Source organism: Silurus meridionalis, chromosome 24 (genome assembly GCF_014805685.1).
Source record: "Silurus meridionalis isolate SWU-2019-XX chromosome 24, ASM1480568v1, whole genome shotgun sequence".
Taxonomy (NCBI): Eukaryota; Metazoa; Chordata; class Actinopteri; order Siluriformes; family Siluridae; genus Silurus; species Silurus meridionalis.
In genome coordinates, this window is record NC_060907.1 from 6,515,195 (window position 1) to 6,534,374 (window position 19,180).

General features: G+C 37.7%; 1 protein-coding gene across 1 annotated transcript; it reads right to left on the reverse strand.

Annotated features, from left to right (window-relative positions):
- Positions 1-4,612: 4,612 nt before the first annotated feature.
- Positions 4,613-15,063, reverse strand: slc5a7a (solute carrier family 5 member 7a). Its single transcript, XM_046837138.1, has 9 exons — positions 14,932-15,063; positions 14,355-14,579; positions 13,634-13,747; positions 13,279-13,434; positions 11,989-12,137; positions 10,998-11,141; positions 9,131-9,284; positions 6,503-6,720; positions 4,613-6,348 (listed from the first exon to the last, which is right to left on the reverse strand). The coding sequence occupies exons 2-9, from the start codon at positions 14,536-14,538 to the stop codon at positions 5,692-5,694; spliced, it is 1,776 nt and encodes a 591-aa protein (XP_046693094.1). The 5' UTR covers positions 14,539-14,579; positions 14,932-15,063; the 3' UTR covers positions 4,613-5,691.
- Positions 15,064-19,180: the final 4,117 nt, after the last annotated feature.

The window sequence follows — 19,180 nt, forward strand, 5'->3', positions numbered from 1 at the left end:
TATCGTCTGAAGATTTGAGTAACAAAAATCCACCTTTTTTGTTCTTTTTAAACATCCGGTCACGCTGATGTATAACGACACTTAGAAAAGCTTGAGACACTGGGGCATTCATGTGCCAATCTGCAGCTGTATTGTGACTACCCGGGCAAAAAATGGCCCCTTTACCTGACTGACTGCTCTTTTGATTTTGCTGTCATCAATCAGAACCCTGGCCTCATGACAGCTCTGGTTTGATGTTGACGTGATCTCAGGGTGAGGACCCTCCTGTTACCTGACGTCGGAAAAAAAAAAGGCAAACAAATATAGGGAAAAAAATGTCTCTGGATTCTATTCTGGCAACAGTGACATGACTGCTGTCAGGAGGAGAAAAAAGGAAAATGGAGAGACCGAGAGAGAAGGCATTGTGAATACTAGAGATGCTAAAATAGAAAAAGGTTGATGTGATGAAGATGAGGAATCTTGTTGCTTGGATGATATGCGATGTGTGGAGCTTAGACCCCCATGGCATGTACTGTACACATTTCTGGAGAACGTTTAGATTATTATTTGTCGCACCACATAAGTTAAATATTATTCCAGTCTTTGAGATTACGTGTATCACTTTTTACTAAGTTTGAGGTAATAATACATTTTATTTTTAAAGATGTATTCATACACTATATGGAAAAAAAAGTTGTACACCTGACCATAAGATTTATTTGAGCTTTTTAAAGATCCCATTTCACATTTAGTCTCCATTTGCTCTTATAATAACCTCCACTCTTCTGGGAAGATGTTCCACTAGAGTTTGGAGTGTGCTTGTAGACATTTATGCTCATTAAACCACAAAAGTGTTAGTAAAGTCAGGTACTGATGTAGGTGAGGAGGCTTGGGGTAGCTCATATGTTAAATCGGACCAAACAGACCAGTCTTCGCTCCCAACGTGCCTCAGTGAGCCGAGGCTGTATAGGGATATATCAAGAGGGTGTATCAATATAATGTGTTTTTTTAATACTTCCATTAAACTGCCTGTCTTTATTTCTGCTGAATAAAATCATCATTTTTGACACCACAACCCTGAATGCTGAACTTTATATCTTTATTTGGTATAGTAACATTTTTCATGGATTTGCTCCTACTTAAGGTGAAGGGAGGATTTTATGCTACAGCATCCAAAGACATCCTATAAAATTGTGTGCCTCCAATTTTGTGGTAACAGTTTGGAGAAGAACTTCCTTTTGCTGGAAAAGTCAAATTAGTTTAAAAGAGACAACCGATACCAGTTTCGGTTATGACTGAAGTTTGTAGCTCGGTATGGTCATTTCTTTATTTAGGCAATTTATGCCTGTAGTATAATCATACAAATTTGAAGCTGTTGCCTTCTTAGCGTTACTTCCTGTTTAAAGCTGATATTGTTAAGACTTGGGATTTGAGTAGATTTTTTATTGATCTTCTTTTAATTTCAAAACATTTGCGGCATTTAGCAGACGCCCAAAAGATGAGTCAATTAGATAAAGAAAGATAAAGAAAGAAAGAAATAACCTTCACATCTATGCTAGTTGGTCATGCTTAGCACAGCCATGCGATTTCTTTTTTTATTTAATATTTTTTAAGCAATACACTCCACTCAGGAATCATCACAGAGCTTGTAACTGATGATCAGATCCATCTATTGATCAGTCACAATTCACACTATTTTTTAATAGTGGGCTAATACAGAGGCAAATTTTATGCTAATGTTTACCGATCTATTTCAGGCTTGTTTTCCAAGAATTGAAAACTAGTAAATGACAATATAGGATATTTCCAGGGCAGATTAGAAAACCTGCTATTAGGAATCGATCTCTTCAGAGCCGTTCTGTCTGGCTATTACCAGAAATGGCACCAATGTCATAGCCATGATTGATGTTAGGCCAATGCCCAGAAAAAGGACATGATATGTTTGATCATATATAGTTGGTCAACAAATGGAAAATCTTAAAAATTTTTATTTTCGTTCCGTGCTTATGTGCTTGGTCTGAAAAAACAAAACAAACAATTTGCCATTAAATATTAGCATATCAGGAAAATAAGTCATGGTATCAAGCTATCTCTGGCCATTACGGCTTCAGGCTAGCAAGCTACGGTTAAAGATGTTTTGACTAAAAGGAGCCCAGCTCCATATCCGCTTACATACGACTTTCCTTATCGCTCTGATCACATTAAACCTCACGTCTTCTGGTACGATTACGTTCCCCATCACACTCAATTAGCTAGCGAGCTTTTAACGAGGGTCCGATCTGATTATACGGCCTCCTCTGATAAGACTGATGACTCCTTTACAGATGCTGAGGCAGTGAAAGAAGCTGGTGCTACAGATGGCCTTCTGAAAGGGCTTCTGCTCTCTAACAGCACACAGGGGAGCACACTGGCAGTCTCGCAATTAAAGCCAACAATATTAATAAAACGTGATTCGCTTTACAGGACCGTTTGCTTTCAGAAGGAATGTGCCTTGGGCAAAAGCGTTACATTCGCTTTCATCTGTGTTTCAGGTTGGAAAAATAATGGCACAGGACAGAATGTTACTGGGTTTATTAGGGGCTTGATAGGCATATATCATAAACTGGCAAGTCACAAGTGTGTAATATAAGAAACCATATTCAGAGAACATTAACCTCAGAACATTTCAGGATCAACACTGTAAAGCTTTTCTGACTCTTCAACTCATTTTACAATTTTTAATCAGTGGATGCTTAGTGGTTGGACTTTGAATCAGAAGGTCATGAGTTTTAAATCCCAGCACTGCCAGGCTGCCACTGTTCTGCCTTTAAGCAAGGCTTTTAACTCTCAACTGCTCAGTTGTATGAATGAGATCAATGTGACTCTGGATAAAGGCTGCCAAATACGATGAATGTAATGAAGTATAAGTGAATAACTAGGAATAACTTGGAATATAACACAATCGTGGACTGTCCCATTGTTAATGTAAGTAGACCACACTTTAATGTAGTAAGCTCAGTTAAAGCCATCTATAACTCCTGTATTCTCCTTTCTGCTTGATGTCTTTTGTTACTGTATTTGGTCTGGTGTATCTATGCAACCCTTGTTGCATCTAAGGGAGTTTTTTCTTGCCACAGTCGCCACGGCTTGCTCATCAGGGATAAATGCACACCGTTCACCTTAACTGTTGATTTCTGTAAAGCTGCTTTGAGACAATGTCTGTTGTGAAAAACGCTATAGAAATAAACTTGACTTGACTTGACTTTTACTTGTACTTTTGTAGCTCAGTTTTGCCATGAAGGTAGCTTCAGTTGCTGACAAAGCATTAGCATCTATAGTGCTACTACATTTAATTGTGTAGACATCAACAAATGACAAAAAAATGACATGACATCTTTTTTCTTTTACTTGGTGGTAATAATAAAAACATGATTTGTCAGGTTAATAGGAAATAGCAAAAAAAAAAAGAAGAAGAAGAAGAATAGTAGTAATAATAATGGTAGTAGTAGTAAAATTAATAATAATAATAATAATAATAATAATAATAATAGTGGTCTGAATGAAATTACAGCTTACTGAATGTCCTTGTAAAAAAAAATAAAATAAAATTAATAAAGATGTAAGTTCTAAAAGATTAAATGTATATTGTTTATGTAGAAAATCCAATTGTTACTATGTGGTGTAAAAATGTGTGATTTGTTTAATGAAAATCTAACCAATCAAAAATTTACAGCATTGTACGATAAATAATTTACACATACTGTATTTTTTAGAGGTTTCCCTATAAGTAGCTGAAGTTTTGACAGTGACACCAAGTTTGTTTAATATAGAGGATGTATTGAAAATCAGAGGACAGAGCCCAGACAGTCACTGTCACACTCAAAGACTGAGCTCTATAATTCTATTGTTGTAGAAGAGGTGATTGATTAGACTATAAAGCAAGACACATGTCCACTCTCCATCTCCCCAAGTTGATTGAATCAGAAGTCCCCATATTTCAGAGTGTTCCATTAATAGGCCGAGTCGTCTGTGGGATATGACACCATATGTAAATCAGCTAGCTGATAGAGCATACAAGCGAGTAAACGTATAAACCCTAAAGACTATTTTCACATTCTGTTGATTGATTCGTGTGGAAACTCGTTGGGAGGGTAAATCCTGTGCGTGCACAATAACCAGACTTTTTCCAAGTGCTATTCCGGATGCTCACAAATAGCACGCCCTTAGATCGATTTGATTTATTTATTTTCATTCTGTAGATATTAATCAGGAGAAAGTGCTCTTAGTCATTGTTAGAGAATGGAATCTTTGGCAGCTCTGGCGACTTAACTGAATTAAACTTTCGGTCCAAGGACATGATGGGGGACGAACAAGAGCAAGAGGATCCACGTCACCATAGTCGTTATCATCATCATCATCCTCTCCAACCCCCCAGCCTTCACCACCCTCAAGAAACTGTCGCAGCAGAGAAGAAAACGCCCAACGCCAATCCCAATCAACCCCCCCCTTCCTTCCCCCTACCCCCTCTCCACCTCTGGCAATAGAATCAGAGCACTTAGTGGAATGTACGTCAAACAGGAGGTTTTTTTTTTTTTAGCTACATTCGCTTTCAAAGCTGGGGCTTACACGCAGCAACGACACACAATCGTCCAACTTTGTAATACATAATTTATTCATGGTTTCTTTACATTTAGAATCTTTTTTTATGGCTTAAATAAATAAATAAATATAGATTTTTTTTTTTTTAGCCTAAAATCTTTTTTTCTTCACCAAACTGAGTAACTCCAAGAACACAGTAAAATAAAATTATTGATTTGTACAACTTTAAAATATATTAAAATATACAGTTTATATGTACACATTACACACACACACACACACACACAAATCTGCAAAAAGACAACAAATGAACACCGACTCAAAAATCACAGCACGTATCCTTTACAAGACTTTTGCAGCAGCGACTACCTTTCTTTAGAAAGTTTCTGCTGAACCGTTTGCATATCAAGCTGAAATTGAAATGGCACCCGCATTTAAATATAGTGCACTACATAGGCAGTCGTTTAAAATTTCTAATTGAACAACGCATCTAGTTAAGGCGATTAACATAGCGCTCCCTTATTCTGTTCTTAGAATTACACAAAAATATGAATATACTGGATGTAATTATCTCACAGTTATGCCATATGTTGTATATCATTAATTGGACTGAAAAACTTGCTAGATTAATGGAACAGCTAATATAATAACATTAATACATACATTCAATTACAAGAGGATAAGATGGTAATACTGTTTAAAATGGAACTCTGATTTTGGGTTTATAGCTTTTAAACCTGTTTGCTAATGCACAGTGTATTTTAATTCGTTTTAATAAATAAGTCCTGACCTAGGATAAGGTTATGTAATAAATATTGCCTCAATTAGAACGGGGTGTAGTCACAGTATCTAGGATTTCCCTCAGCGAAGAGGAGCAAAATGAGTTTATACATACCATAGTGAAGCGTTCTGAACCTTCATCAAACCTGTGTCAGGTTGAAATGATGTAATATGTGATGAATATGTCACAATTCTTTCCCACATCTGCTCCTGTTTTGCTATTCTGACTGATCCTGTGGCAGCAATGTAAAATCCAATACATACAGTTAAATTGTCCATTTTCATTCGGTGTCAAAGGCGTACATATGACGAGGTGCTGTCCTTCCCATCATGGCCATAGTCCTAATTGGAAAATTACTCATTTTCATGAATAGGAGACTCTGGGCTGGTGTCCTCCTCCTCTTCAGTCAGGGTTTCCTTCCTGCTGAAGGTGCTGGCCAAAGTGACGCTAAGACGTGGCCTCACCGGCGCCATCTCACTTAGCCCGATAACATTCCTGTTCACCAGTGTGGTCCTGTCCATGATCTCAGCACTGTGTTTGGCCACTACAGCGTCCAGGAAGTCGTACTTGGCTGACAGTGTGCCGCTCTCGAACAAGTACTTGAACAGGTAAGAAAAGGCTACATTGCCCAGGAAGGAGGCCAACATAGAGACCGTCTTATAGGGAAACCTTTGCAATATCAAATTCTCCACTTCCCCTGTGCTGTGGTGCACCTTTTTCATAATGTGCCACCCTGGGTAGAAGATAAAAGGGGGCAGTTTGAGGTAAGGCTCACCTCCACCAATGCGCAAGATTAGGCCAAAGACGTATCCTGCCACCGAGCCATAGGTGTTGGTGCCTCGCACAAACAAGACACTTAGGAGCTGTGGGAAGATGATCACGTAGACCAGGTCTGAGCTTAAGTACCAGAGCCCGTACACTGTACCTGTCAGGAGAGCCATGGCTGTTGCTAGAGCACCGAAAACGAAGATGGTGATCCGCATGACCCAGACTATCTCATTGTCTGATGCCTAGAGCACAAAAAAAAGACCAGAAATGGTCACTAACTGGTTGGATTGTTTTACTGTTTAATGTACAGTTTTAATGCAAACTTTTTTGGAACTCAAATAGTTGAAGGGTAAACTTAACATCATGCTCTGCAACACTTAGGTAATGAGTGCTTACAGATTGGCGGAAGGCCAGCTTGTAGATGTTCCTGGCGAACATGGAACTGGCTGAAAGGATGGATGAGTCAGCAGATGACATCACTGCAGCAGATACTGCCCCCAGCCCAAAGAAGGAGATGTAGGGTGGGCACAGGTACTGCAATACGATTGGAAGAATCATTTCTGACTCGTCTTTCTGCATGGGAGGGATTGGCCCATAAGTCGTCTGATTCCAGTCTACAAACAATAGCACATAGATAGATACCATGACTGTTACTTTCAGCCCATAATTTCTCTAATAATTACTGTATTAGGTAGAAACATTCATTTGCATGCTAGAAATTCCTCAAATCCTCAAGTGTTAACAATACACACTTCAGAAATACAGTAGGGGGTGACCCTTAGATATCAGGATGCTAAACAGCAAAACTTTTGGCCATTAATGGCAAACTTAAGATAAGAAAATTGGGTACAAATCTGCAAAATACAAAACTGTTTTCAGTTGGACTGAGGTGGTCTGGCCATTGTTGAACTGACCAAAGACTTTAATATTATTTCTGTCTATTTCTGTCTATTTACTTCACTACCTTTCAAGGTCAAATAGACCTCAAGGTCAACTACATTTTGCGAAATCAATCGTTCCTTTTTATTTAAGAGTCAATAAAAACTGTTCAACTGCGCAGCAAGCCACCAATCAGGGTCGAGCACGTGCTCTGTTTTGAACTTGTTTTGATTGTCTCTTGGTGGCATCTACTCATTACCAACGTACAGTTCAGCATTAGTTCAATAGCAAGAAAAACATTTTAAGAGGAATATATAATGAAAAACTCCCAAATCCTATCTTGCCATAACACTTGTGGCCTTATTTGCGTGATCTTTTTGAAGTAGTTGAAAAGAAGGTTTTAGGCTCATGAAAATTTTAATAATGTAAGTGTTTGACTCATTATTATTCTATTAATAGATCGGTGTGCTGAGAGTAACACATAAGCTAAGTTGATTAAGCAAACAGCCTTGTGACAAAAATAATTATAGGGACATTATAGCCATATTAGATTATAATACTGTGGATACTTAAGTACATTTAAAGGCAAATAAAAAGTTTAAATGCAGCGCTTTTACTGCAGTAATATTTTACCTACTGTATCTTTACTTTAACTCAAACACATGGTTTCATCCACCACTGAATTCAAGACAAATATGTATATCAATTAGATACACTGTCCTACTGATGATACTACTCGTAACATCTGGTTGCATTGATATTTCCTAAAAACCCAGGCTTCACTTCCACTTTGATAGTGAAAATCAGTAGAATAAATCTGATTCGTCAGGCCTGCCTCAGATGTAATATTTACAGAGTTCACATCATTAAACGGATAAACCCTCAATAATAGATGAGAGAGACCAGCTGTTGTTATTTACACATTTCTTTAGAGATCTAACAGGAACATGGCCGCCACCCTGTGTTAGTACAGGCAGGGGAAAGATCTCCCTGTTGTGAGAGTTCATTTTAGAAAAAAAAGAAAGGAAAAAAAAAATTATTTGACAGTAGCAATCAAAATATTTCCCATGTGAGGTTCAGCAGCTGGCACATAATCATCAGTACATTTACGCTCTAGTGCTGTTTAGGTACCAAGCAGGAATGAGATTTCATGTACTAAAGAGGTCTTAGGCTAGAAAAATTGCTTCATCACCTGTATGATTGATTTAAAAGTCAATGTAGAATGAAAGCCTGGATAATACAACAGTGTCATATTATAAATGAGGGGACTGGAACATTTATTAAAAGGGCTGGTTGTTTTGAAGAGTGTGCGATAATGTCACTGATGGCTGCCATACTGTTATGCTAAGAAAGCCAGCATCAACTAGCATTCTTATTGAATTTCATCTTGTTTGAGTTAACTTAGCATTTGCCGTGAAACAAAAAACAATGCATTAAATAAACTAGCAAAATCCAGACCGTTGATCCCATCACATATTGAGCTGATTGTCTCTACCAGAGAAAAATGAGAAATACTGAACAGTGATAGGGCTCCTAATTGATCTTGCTGCTGTTTAAAGATTGCAAGTTAGAATAATGGCGTTGAAGCTATCTAGCCAGGATTTAGCTGGTTTGCTTGTTAGCTGCCCCATGATGGTGTAAAAGTGGCATTTTACAGAAGGACTTATCATGGCAGATGCTGCCCTTAAGGAATATTTGGCATTTTTGGTAGCAGTAACTGTGCTTTAGCTTTGGCTGCTTTTGCTATGCATTTGATTTATTTTTCTAATAACAGCATGCACCACATGTCTTTCACCTTCTTTGGCACTACTACTTTAACTGACCCTATGAGAATACCAGACCATGTACCAGCTCCAGTTGGATCACACTTAATGAAGATTTCGGACATAGGACTTCGAGAATAAACAACCTCTAAATCAATACTCAATGTTCTCCATCATTGAACCTTTAAAGGCTCTGGCAGGAGCTCCTGGTTCCACAACTGGCTGTATAACACTATAGACGGGGCTTTACTTAAAATCACAAACTCCAGTGTTTGATATTTCTCACTGTCTGGAGTTTGTAATGTTTTAATGATTTATAATAAAAAAATAAAATTTAATTGAACAACTATTTAATTTGCCTGGTCCATATGCTTCAGCTGACCTGTGGAGGCACCAATAGCTCCGATCAGGACAGAGGGGATGGCCATAATGATGCAGCCGAAGGCAGCCAAGAAAGAAAGGACCTGGGCATAGGTAGCTGAAGAGGCAGAAAGAACCCGTTGAAAATAGACCTGCCAGGGAATTCCCCCCAACATCTAGGAACAAGAAGGGCATTGTTAAATACAGACATCAAACAGCAAGACAAAACAAAAAGCAACAGTTAACAGGCTTTATAGCTTTTAGATGCAAGTCAACACGAAATTTCACAGGCTACATTATGTCAAGTCACAATACAAAAATCTGTTTTGCTTTCAGCTATAGTTTGATGATCATGAGTGACCCTTCATACATAGATGGGGTTTGCTGGCCGTTTCTTGCAGCACAGACACGACAGAATTGCTTGCTTTACAATTTCATTACAAGCCCTTGACATTTAGAAATACATATTGCTTTCTTTTTGAGCTTTTTATTTGGAACAAGTTACAGGGTTCAATTATATTTTAGCATTTAATATTATTCAGTAATTTGGTTTGCTGTATGTGTGGCAGCCATAGAATTCTAATATTTTCTTCTACAGTATATACACTATATGGACAAATGTATTGGGACAACTGACTATTCCAGCCATGTGTGGTTTTTCCCCTATTTTTACCACAATTTTTCACTGAACTAGAAGAACCAAACCTGTTCCAGCATGGCAATGCTTATTCGCACAAAGTGAGCTCCATGGAAATATAGTTCAAGTGTATATTTATTTATTTTCAACTTGATAATTTGACAGCTGTTATCTGATCACAGTTGATTAGGTGTGTCTGTTTCACTACAGTATGTAGATATAATACATTCGTATCAAAGCAAGATAATGAAAATTGCACTTAGCTAGCATGCTTAGCTAGTTCCAAACACCTTATTGACAGTTCTCATTGATTGGTTCCGCTTGAGGCATAAAATGATGCTTGTAGGAAGAAAGCCTAGTCAAGGTCTTAGTCACAGTATATAGAAACATGTTGCTATATATAGCAACGTGTGTGTGTATAACATAAACAGGTTAATAACTCGTCATTTGGATGGCACTAGTTTTTTTTAACGCGCAATTAATGCAGTGGGTATTTCTGTTTGACCATTTTTATAAAAAAATAAATATAAAGAAGGTGAAATATAAACATGTCCTTTACTGACGATGTCATTTCTTTACTCAGATATACATATAAAAAAAAAACTCAACTAAAAAATTACTGTAAGCATAAACAGTAAACATTTGTTTTACTGATGTGCCAAGTCTCAAATCAGCAACAAAATCCACCAAGATGCACACATCCGACAACTAAAACCATCCGTGTGGAAACATAGCAAAAGTTCCATTCGGAATCACGTCATTTAAAACACCATAATTAATTTAAAACATTTACAAGAATAATTTGTCCTCATGCTCTATGTTGAGTTTGGTTTATATAATAATATACATACATTTGCGCAAAGAATCCATATTTGTCCATGCTGATAAGAGTATTAAAACTTGAAAAGTATCAATTTAAGGTACATTTATAACAGATAAAAATGTGCAATGATATATATAATAATAATATATGAATGTGTGTGTGTGTGTGTGTATATACAGTATAGTATATACAGCCATAGTGATATCCAATAGGGTTTTCCAGACTTCTTCACATCTATTAGGGCTTTAATATGAAAAAGACAAAACTGCAATGTACCAGCATTGGACATTGGGCAAAGTAAAAGGTATAGAATAATTGTGCCCAATAAAATAAAACCGTAAACTAAACGGAAAAATCTAGTAAATAAAATGGCTGTTGTTTATAGCAAATGTCTCTATGTTAAAATAATGACTAGTGAACTAGACTCACTAGAAGGAAGAAGTTGTCTGCCCACATCCATTTATCAGCGCTTTTGATCGACCCCAGCCAGGGCTCCTGGTAGAGCTTCTCAACTGCAGTCAGGCCGATGTCAGACACAGCAGGGTTGGACAGCGCGAACGGGACACTGATCCACTGCCGAGAAAACAAAAACACTTTCATTTGCTTTGTACACATTCTGTTTCAGCTATAGCTATAAAAAGTATTTATTTATTTACCTATTTCACACTAAAAAATACATCTTTCTAAATATAACACAAGTATCAGACTGTCTTGAATACGAGTTCCTTTTACACTCAAGAATTTTGACACCAGTTTTGTTGGTTATAAAATCTCTTAGGTTAACTCTGTTTAGTAATGTCCGGCAGGTCAGATAGAACATATGGTGCTAAATCGTACTCATTTTGTACTGCAAAAATATTGCCATCCTTGGTATAGAATTGCCTGTGAATCTATGAGACCTCAAAACTTGAACTGAAGTCAATATATTTTGTACTCTCCAATATCCTGTGTTTCAAACAGAAGCTCCTGAAAAGATATTTTAGCCATTTGGCCTTTCAGTGACCTTCACCCTGGTCAGATCTATTTGAAAATCCAATCAGTCTAATGCTGGTTGCAATAATACTTCAATATCCTACATTCAGATTCAGATAATTGAAAGAATTGTTTTTTCCTATTCATGATTTCCCGTTTCGCTGGGTAGGAATATTATGCGACAATATGATATAAAATTCCTGACTGTAGGACGAAGAAAGGTTTATCTTATAGTATCTTGACACAGATGTCAGATTGTCTCACTTATTTGTTAGCATGATTAAATATATACATACAATGAGTCAAAAGAGAAACCTGCATAAAGCAGCAAATGGCTATAATTTCATTGTTTAAAACATACTTCATGTGGGTGTGAACAGATTCCTAAATAGTATCCTAAACTCACTAGACTCCCACAACTGTATATAAAGATAAAACATAAATGTACCAGTCCCAGAAAGATGCAGAAGAGCTGAACCACATCTGTGTAGGCCACTGAGTAAACACCACCCACCAGTGTGTAGAAAATGGCGATGAGAGCAGAAATGATGACCGACATGTTAATATCAATGTCCACAATGACGCTCAGTGTTGCTCCTGTTGAGAAATAAAGTAATGGTGTGTGATTTATAAATTAGGCATGCTGTCAATGCTGCCTTAGTAATGAATTTGGGGAGGTTTTGCAAGGCTTGTTTAATTCTTTAATCTTCTAGGACTGTTGATGTATATGGGTTTCATCTTATTTACTCTGATTTACACACCAAACAGCATTTATGCAACATTTATTTGTTGTTCAGGCCAAAATCCTGAATGTTGCATGGATGATGTATAAGCTACATAATATATAAAAATAGGATTTGCAATATTAGAAAGAGATACACACAACAGGAAAGAGCACTATTGTCTATTCAACTTCAACTATAGATGCATTTCATTGTTCTAGACATGTTCTAGAAATCTCTTTGTTTACTCAGAATGTGTTTTGAATTATCCTCATCCATTTGGACCGCTTATTAAAGCATAAATTAGTGAACATATACAGGTATTAAATATTTATGGTACACAGGCTTCAATTAAAAAATAAGAAGTCCAGGAAATGCTGGACAGCTTCCTGGATCCTGGATCCTGGAGTTCACCCTATTCTGTATGTTTTTAGGGTTTTCCTGCAGTAATCCACCTGATTCTACATTGGTTGGTTATTAGCTGCTAAGCTGGTTAGTTGTTAGCACAGAAATATATGATAAAGGGCTGAGATTTATGGGCAACTAATCAGAAGGTTGTATGGTCAAATACCAGCATTGAATAATGGGTCCTTGAGCATGATGGTTAAGCTTCTAACATTGCATTAGATGTTAGATGAGAGCTCAGAACCTAGATCTTGTTGTTGGATAGTTACTTATGCATTTAGACAGATGACCATCCTACTAATGTACTGTACAAATCTAAACACATTATGGCATACTTAAATAATAAAATATTATTTCTTCAGAATCCATGAATTCTTCATTTATTTTATTTTTTCCCTTTTTGCCATCACAACCAAAGTGCTGTAAAAAAAGCTAAACACACTTTATGCAATGTAATAACATTAAACAAAGTAACTATATATCTTTTGAACATCTGTGTGTACTGTATGTGTTTCCACGAACTTTCCTCTCTGTGCCGCTGATGATATTGGATTTTTTTTTCTTTCTCTAACTCAGGCTCTGGCATTGATTGAGCTCCCAGTGTTCCTTACCGAGGGCTGATAAGATGGCGGCCGACCAGAACATCTCCCCCATGAGTGCGGGGATGAAGAGCAGGCCACCCATGCGCTTTCCGTACAGCTGCTGGAAAGGGTCCAACATGGTGACGTAGCCACGGGAGCGCATGGGCTTGGCGAAGAACAGGCCACCTTATTGTCAGAAGAGAGAGAAGAGAGTAGATATGGAGACGATGATGATGATGATGATTGGCCATGGATGTGAGATAATGCATGTAGAGTACTCAGAGAGAGCACATGGTGGTGCAAAAGAATAATAAGGATTTGAACATTGATATAAATAATAATAATACATTTCCAATCAGAATAATTTTATTAATTATGATCCTACCTAATACAAGACTCATGGCGTATCCAAATGGAGCCTGCGCCCAGGCCAAGCCAAAACCTGGTAAATACACATTCTCAGCAGTGCCGTTAATGTATCCACCTCCCACCCATGTAGCTGCAAATATAATACAGCACACACACACACACACACACACACACACACGGGTTAAACACATCTTTTTTACCTGACACCACGAATTAAATGCAGAAACATGCAGATATTAAATACATTCATATATTCAAAGTATCTACAGCCTAAACTCCCAGGCACCAATCTTTAATTTTTTCATTGTCACTGGTGATTTCTACTGGTGAAACTTTTTTTCCCATGTTTTTTTTTTTAATAATATATAATGATAATTAGATTCTGGCGATACACCCCTGTTGTATATCTAAATAAAGAGAAGCCAAACATGGATCTTCATGTGAAAGGATCAAGGACATGCACAGAAAATGTACCAACAAATATACATGAGCACAATATGTTTCATGTTTTACTTATATCTTAAAAAAGATGCATAAAAATATATTTATTTCACTTTTTTCCTTTTCTTGAACAAAAAGACGCAAAGCGCATTTCTTTCTCTTTCTTTTATAAAATGAGGAGAAAAAGTGTTTTGTGTTTCGCAAAAAAATAAAAAAGTATTAAATCATTTTACTAATTAAGAGACACGATCTAACACAAGGATTAAACCCATGCTTTTCTCCTCCCAGAGTCGTACCCGTCATGGTAAACGCTCCCACAAACAGTCCGATGTCTCGTCCCCCGACCATGATGGTCTCACTGCGGTCCGTTCCCTCCTCCACGCCGGAGTTCTTGTTCTTCCAGGCGGCCCATATTCCCACTCCGAGGATCAGCAAGTAGAAGATGACGATCGCCACCAACCCTTCCACGTGGATGGCCATCTTCACTGCGCTTCCGAACACCTCAATGACATGGAGGAGACCTGGTGCGCGGAGAGGAGCGAGGAGCGAGGAGCGACCACCACACAATGGATCAACAGTTCACAAGTGTGCGAAGGGATTTCAACCCGACATGAGATTAGTAAAAAAAATAAATACATATATACACTTTTTGAAACCTTATTGAAACGTTTTTAAAATAATTATTTGCTAAAATTATGGAGATTCTTTTCAATTTTTTATTCTTGTGAACATTTAATGTTTACTTTCCACCATGCAAAATGCCTGAAACTCCATTGAAAAGGAAAAGCAATGCATCATAACGTCTATTTCATGGTTTAAAGTCTATTTTGGGAACGTGTCTGTATCCTGAGCTGAGTGAATCCCGAGTCTTACCTTTCTTTTCGGAGTAGCGGATAAACCCCAGGCATCGACCTGCAGGGAAATGAGTGCAGGGTGTTGCGGTGCGCGCATTGACGCACGGAGCGCAGTGGTGGAGGAGGCAGTGCTCCGCACTTTGCGCGCTTATACGAGAGTAAGATTTCGTCAGAAGGTCGATGACGGACGTCAGAGTTGTGAATGGAGGCCTTGCAGTTTAAAGATGTCGAACAAGTCCGGTGGAACTCAGCCAGCGGTCAGAGCCAAAAATAAAACAGGTTTGGCTTCACCACATTTAGTTTTTTATTATTAATATAAAATGCATTTACTTTTATTTATCGATTTCAATTGTTTTGAGGTTCATCACAAGTATGTATATAATATAAGATGTAGAATATTTTGAGATCATTTTTCTATGCAACAAAGAATTGTACTGTGATTGACTCGTGGACAAAGGAGTCCAAATTGGAAATTTGTCTTTAACAAAAGAACTTCTTTTACACAGTTCAGGAGAAAAGATGTTTTCAGACTGCCTCACCCCCACAGTCAAACATGGAGGTAGATGCTTAATGTTTTGGGGATGTTTTAAACCAGGGTGGGTTGGAGACTTATTCTGGGTAAAAGAAACCAACATGGCTACCATTCCATATTTCAACACCATGCAATTCCATCAAGACATTGAGCCAACACAACAACAACACAACAAAGGAATCTCCAAATAGTAAAGAGCACATTTGACAAGTTTTACAAGAGGCACAGCAAAGTATTTTAGCCAAATGTTTGGAGAAACATTACATTTTTTAATTTTGTTGCATAGAAACTCAAGGAACATGCATGTGTCTCTTGAAAACCATAAAAGACAAGGTGTTTCCATGGTTATTTTACAATCACTTTAAATAAATTGTCTCCAAAGTAAATTAAAAAAGCTATTACAAGAACCTGACGTTGAAGTAAACTGTATCAAACTATTGATATATAAACTTTCAGACAAATTATTAGAACATAACTTTTTCAGCCATATGTGGTTCTTCTCCAAACTGTTATCACGAAGTTGGAAGCACACAATTGTATAGGACGTCTTTGGATGTGGTAGCATGACTTTTTTTTTTTTTTTTTAAAAGCCCTCGCCTGCCAACACTTTCGCAATTTTTATAAACACTACCTCATCGTGACACTTGACCACATTCTGACAGCCATAAACAATTAATTATCCTCTGTGGAGGTAAACATTTTAAATAAAAAAATTAGCAGACCATGGTCATGCAGGAAAGGGTGTGTTTATAATAGCTCTCAAAAATATACGAGGAGAGGAACTTGCGGCGAGAGAGAGCCAATTTACTGGTGACAAGACTCCAACTTGGTCTAGCTGACCTCAACTCAAAAGAGTCGACTAATTTGACTCAACAAAAAAAATAAAATTCGGACAGCCTGCCAAGATGCTTCCAATTACGAGCGTTGGGCCTCGGACATGCTTCCCATGCAGATGGTAATGTAGAGGAAGGAGATCCTCATTTCCTGTTCAGCATCATACTCCATAAAAACACTGCAGCAATTTGAATTTTCTAGAAATTGAGTCATAAAAAATTAATAACCGTGCTTTTTAATCTGGATAATGAAATTAAAACCTGGGTGTGCCTTTATGACCTACAGTACAGACCAAAAGTTTGGACACACCTTCTCATTCAAAGAGTTTTCTTTATTTTCATGACTATGAAAATTGTAGAGTCACACTGAAGGCATCAAGGGCTATTTGACCAAGAAGGAGAGTGATGGGGTGCTGCACCAGATGACCTGGCCTTCACAGTCACCGGACCTGAACCCAATCGAGATGGTTTAGGGGTGAGCTGGACCGCAGAGTGAAGGCAAAAGGGCCAACAAGTGCCAAGCATCTCTCGGGGAACTCCTTCAAGACTGTTGGAAGACCATTTCAGGTGACTACCTCTTGAAGCTCATCAAGAGAATGCCAAGAGTGTGCAAAGCAGTAATCAAAGCAAAAGGTGGCTACTTTGAAGAACCTAGAATATTACATTTTTCAGTTGTTTCACACTTTTTTGTTATGTATATAATTCCATATATAATTCCACGTGTTAATTCATAGTTTTGATGCCTTCAGTGTGAATCTACAATTTTCATAGTCATGAAAATAAAGAAAAATGGACACAAGATTCTGTCTTTTGACGCACTGACTTATAAAGGTTGGTGCTCCCTGTGACTGTGTGTGCAGCCTTGTGCTGCCATCTGTTGGCGTGTTACAAAACTAGTCTCGGAACTTTTTGAAACCACTTTATATATACTGTAGGCTACAGATCCAGCTGTCTTATAATATACCATATACATATCTTTCCAATTTTACTTATGTTAGCTAGCTACACCCAAGACTATGAACATTCCTAAATATTATTATATATTAATCTCTCACAGAAATTGTCAGCTCAGTGCAGTTCCTTTCAGCAGCGAGGATAGGAACTAAAATTAACATGACCTAAAATTTTTCAGAGAATCCTGTCAGGCATAAGTCATATCTAATAAATATTAGCTTCTTTACTGTTCTAGCTTTAAGTAGCAAAAAATAGAAATTGCCGAATGTGGACAGGAAGTGGATTTCAAAGAGGTTTTGTACTGGTTTTGTAGTCTGTGGAAAGTATCATCACATACACTGTAGGCTACAGGTCCAGCAAATGTTGATGTATGTCAGAAAAACAGCATGTGGCTGGGTGGGAAACTTGGCCTGTTGGGAGTTGTTGTGCGAGTGGTGCGTGTTCGCTCGGTGCAGGAGACCACAAAGCTTTAATGAGCACCAGACGCATCTGTCAAATGCCCTTTGAAGTGTGCACTAAGCACAGTCAAGCATGCAATACTCACTGCTAATGGCAAATTAACACCAAAAGTGTTTACACAGTCTTAGTAATTCATGGGTGTGGCTACATGGGCAGTACTCAGGATAGATCGCCTTCAATATATACCTTTTCATCCTAATTTCTACTTCAAATTCTCCTATAGTTTTTCACAAATGGAATCAGTGTTTGAGAAATCACCGATGAGAGTGGAATTATATGCACTTGATACATGTTTCTGCATAACGCCTTAAGCATTTTCTCAGCTGTTCTTCAGGTTTTGTGGATTTTGCTCAAGATATTCCTTAAGGTTGCAGACTTTCACCGACACCTTGGATAACTACAAAGCCAGGTCAGTAATAGCGTCATTTTGTACCAAAGTAATAATAATCCTGTTGTGCCACCTGCTGGTGTGCTTCTAGAAACTGTGTTTAAAATAAAACGACATCATCCGTGTCCATTAATCAGTAATTTCACTCTGACTTTTTTCTGTAATACTTCAGTTGAAAGACAACAGGATGTTGCTGGATTTATGATAGAATGCTGCCGCTTCGTGGCAAAAAGTGGTCCTGCATCCACTATTATAAGAAAAATGAAATACAGTTAAGTAGTGATTGCAAAAGAAGGTAGCATCCTCAGTCACATAATATTTTTTCAATAAAATTTTCTAATAACTGTCAAATAAGGTTAAAGATTGCTGTGCTAGAAGACTGATACAACACTTTGGAACATGCACATATGTTTTACGCTTGTCTCTCTGTTTTATCTGTCAATTTAGTTGAAAGTGAGTTTAGCACCTAACTTTCTTCATAACTCATTCACGTTCTGGTTTAACCCTTAAGAGAATTTTATTTACGTGTCGAAGAGATGTGGGAAAGGTAAAGCGAAGGTGGGCATTTGTTCTTTACTGAGTTTTGGTACTGAACGCTTTTCCAGACTTGCACACTGGAAGCTTGGGTTCTCAGGGGGAATGTAGAGATTTGCAACAAACAGGCAGACAGGCTCATTAGTGCCGGACAGCTGTTGAGGAAAAAAAAAGTTGGTGGTTGCTCTCTTTTCTGCTCATGAGTTAAAACTTGTGCAAATTTCTTGCCTTTATGAAGAAGTGAAAATGCATCCAAAGGCTTTGGCAGGCAGGGGACCACAGGCAAACATATCCAATGTTTTTACATTTGTCTCCTTCATGTAGATTTGAAACAAGTGATCTTTGAACCTGCATTACACATCCTTCGTATAATCTGATTCCTTCAAATCTTAGTCCAGACTGAACTTTTTAACAACATCGTGAATCATTTCTATCTTTTACTCTGGAAAAAAGTTTCATATTAATTAATGATGATAATTAAAATTGTGATCACATGCAATCAGAGTCTTGGTGTGTGTTTCACAATAAAGGAAGGAGTCTCCAGTGTCAGACCTTTGTAAGTAGGAGG

Coding starts and splice junctions, on each gene's coding strand:
- slc5a7a (XM_046837138.1), bottom strand. CDS start 14,538: ATGGCCATCCACGTGGAAGGGTTGGTGGCGATCGTCATCTTCTACTTG. Junction 11,142..11,988: donor TCTGCATCTTTCTGGGACTG/GTACATTTATGT, acceptor TTTTCTCGGCAG/TGGATCAGTGTCCCGTTCGC. Junction 6,721..9,130: donor AGCTATTGGTGCCTCCACAG/GTCAGCTGAAGC, acceptor TATTGTTTGTAG/ACTGGAATCAGACGACTTAT.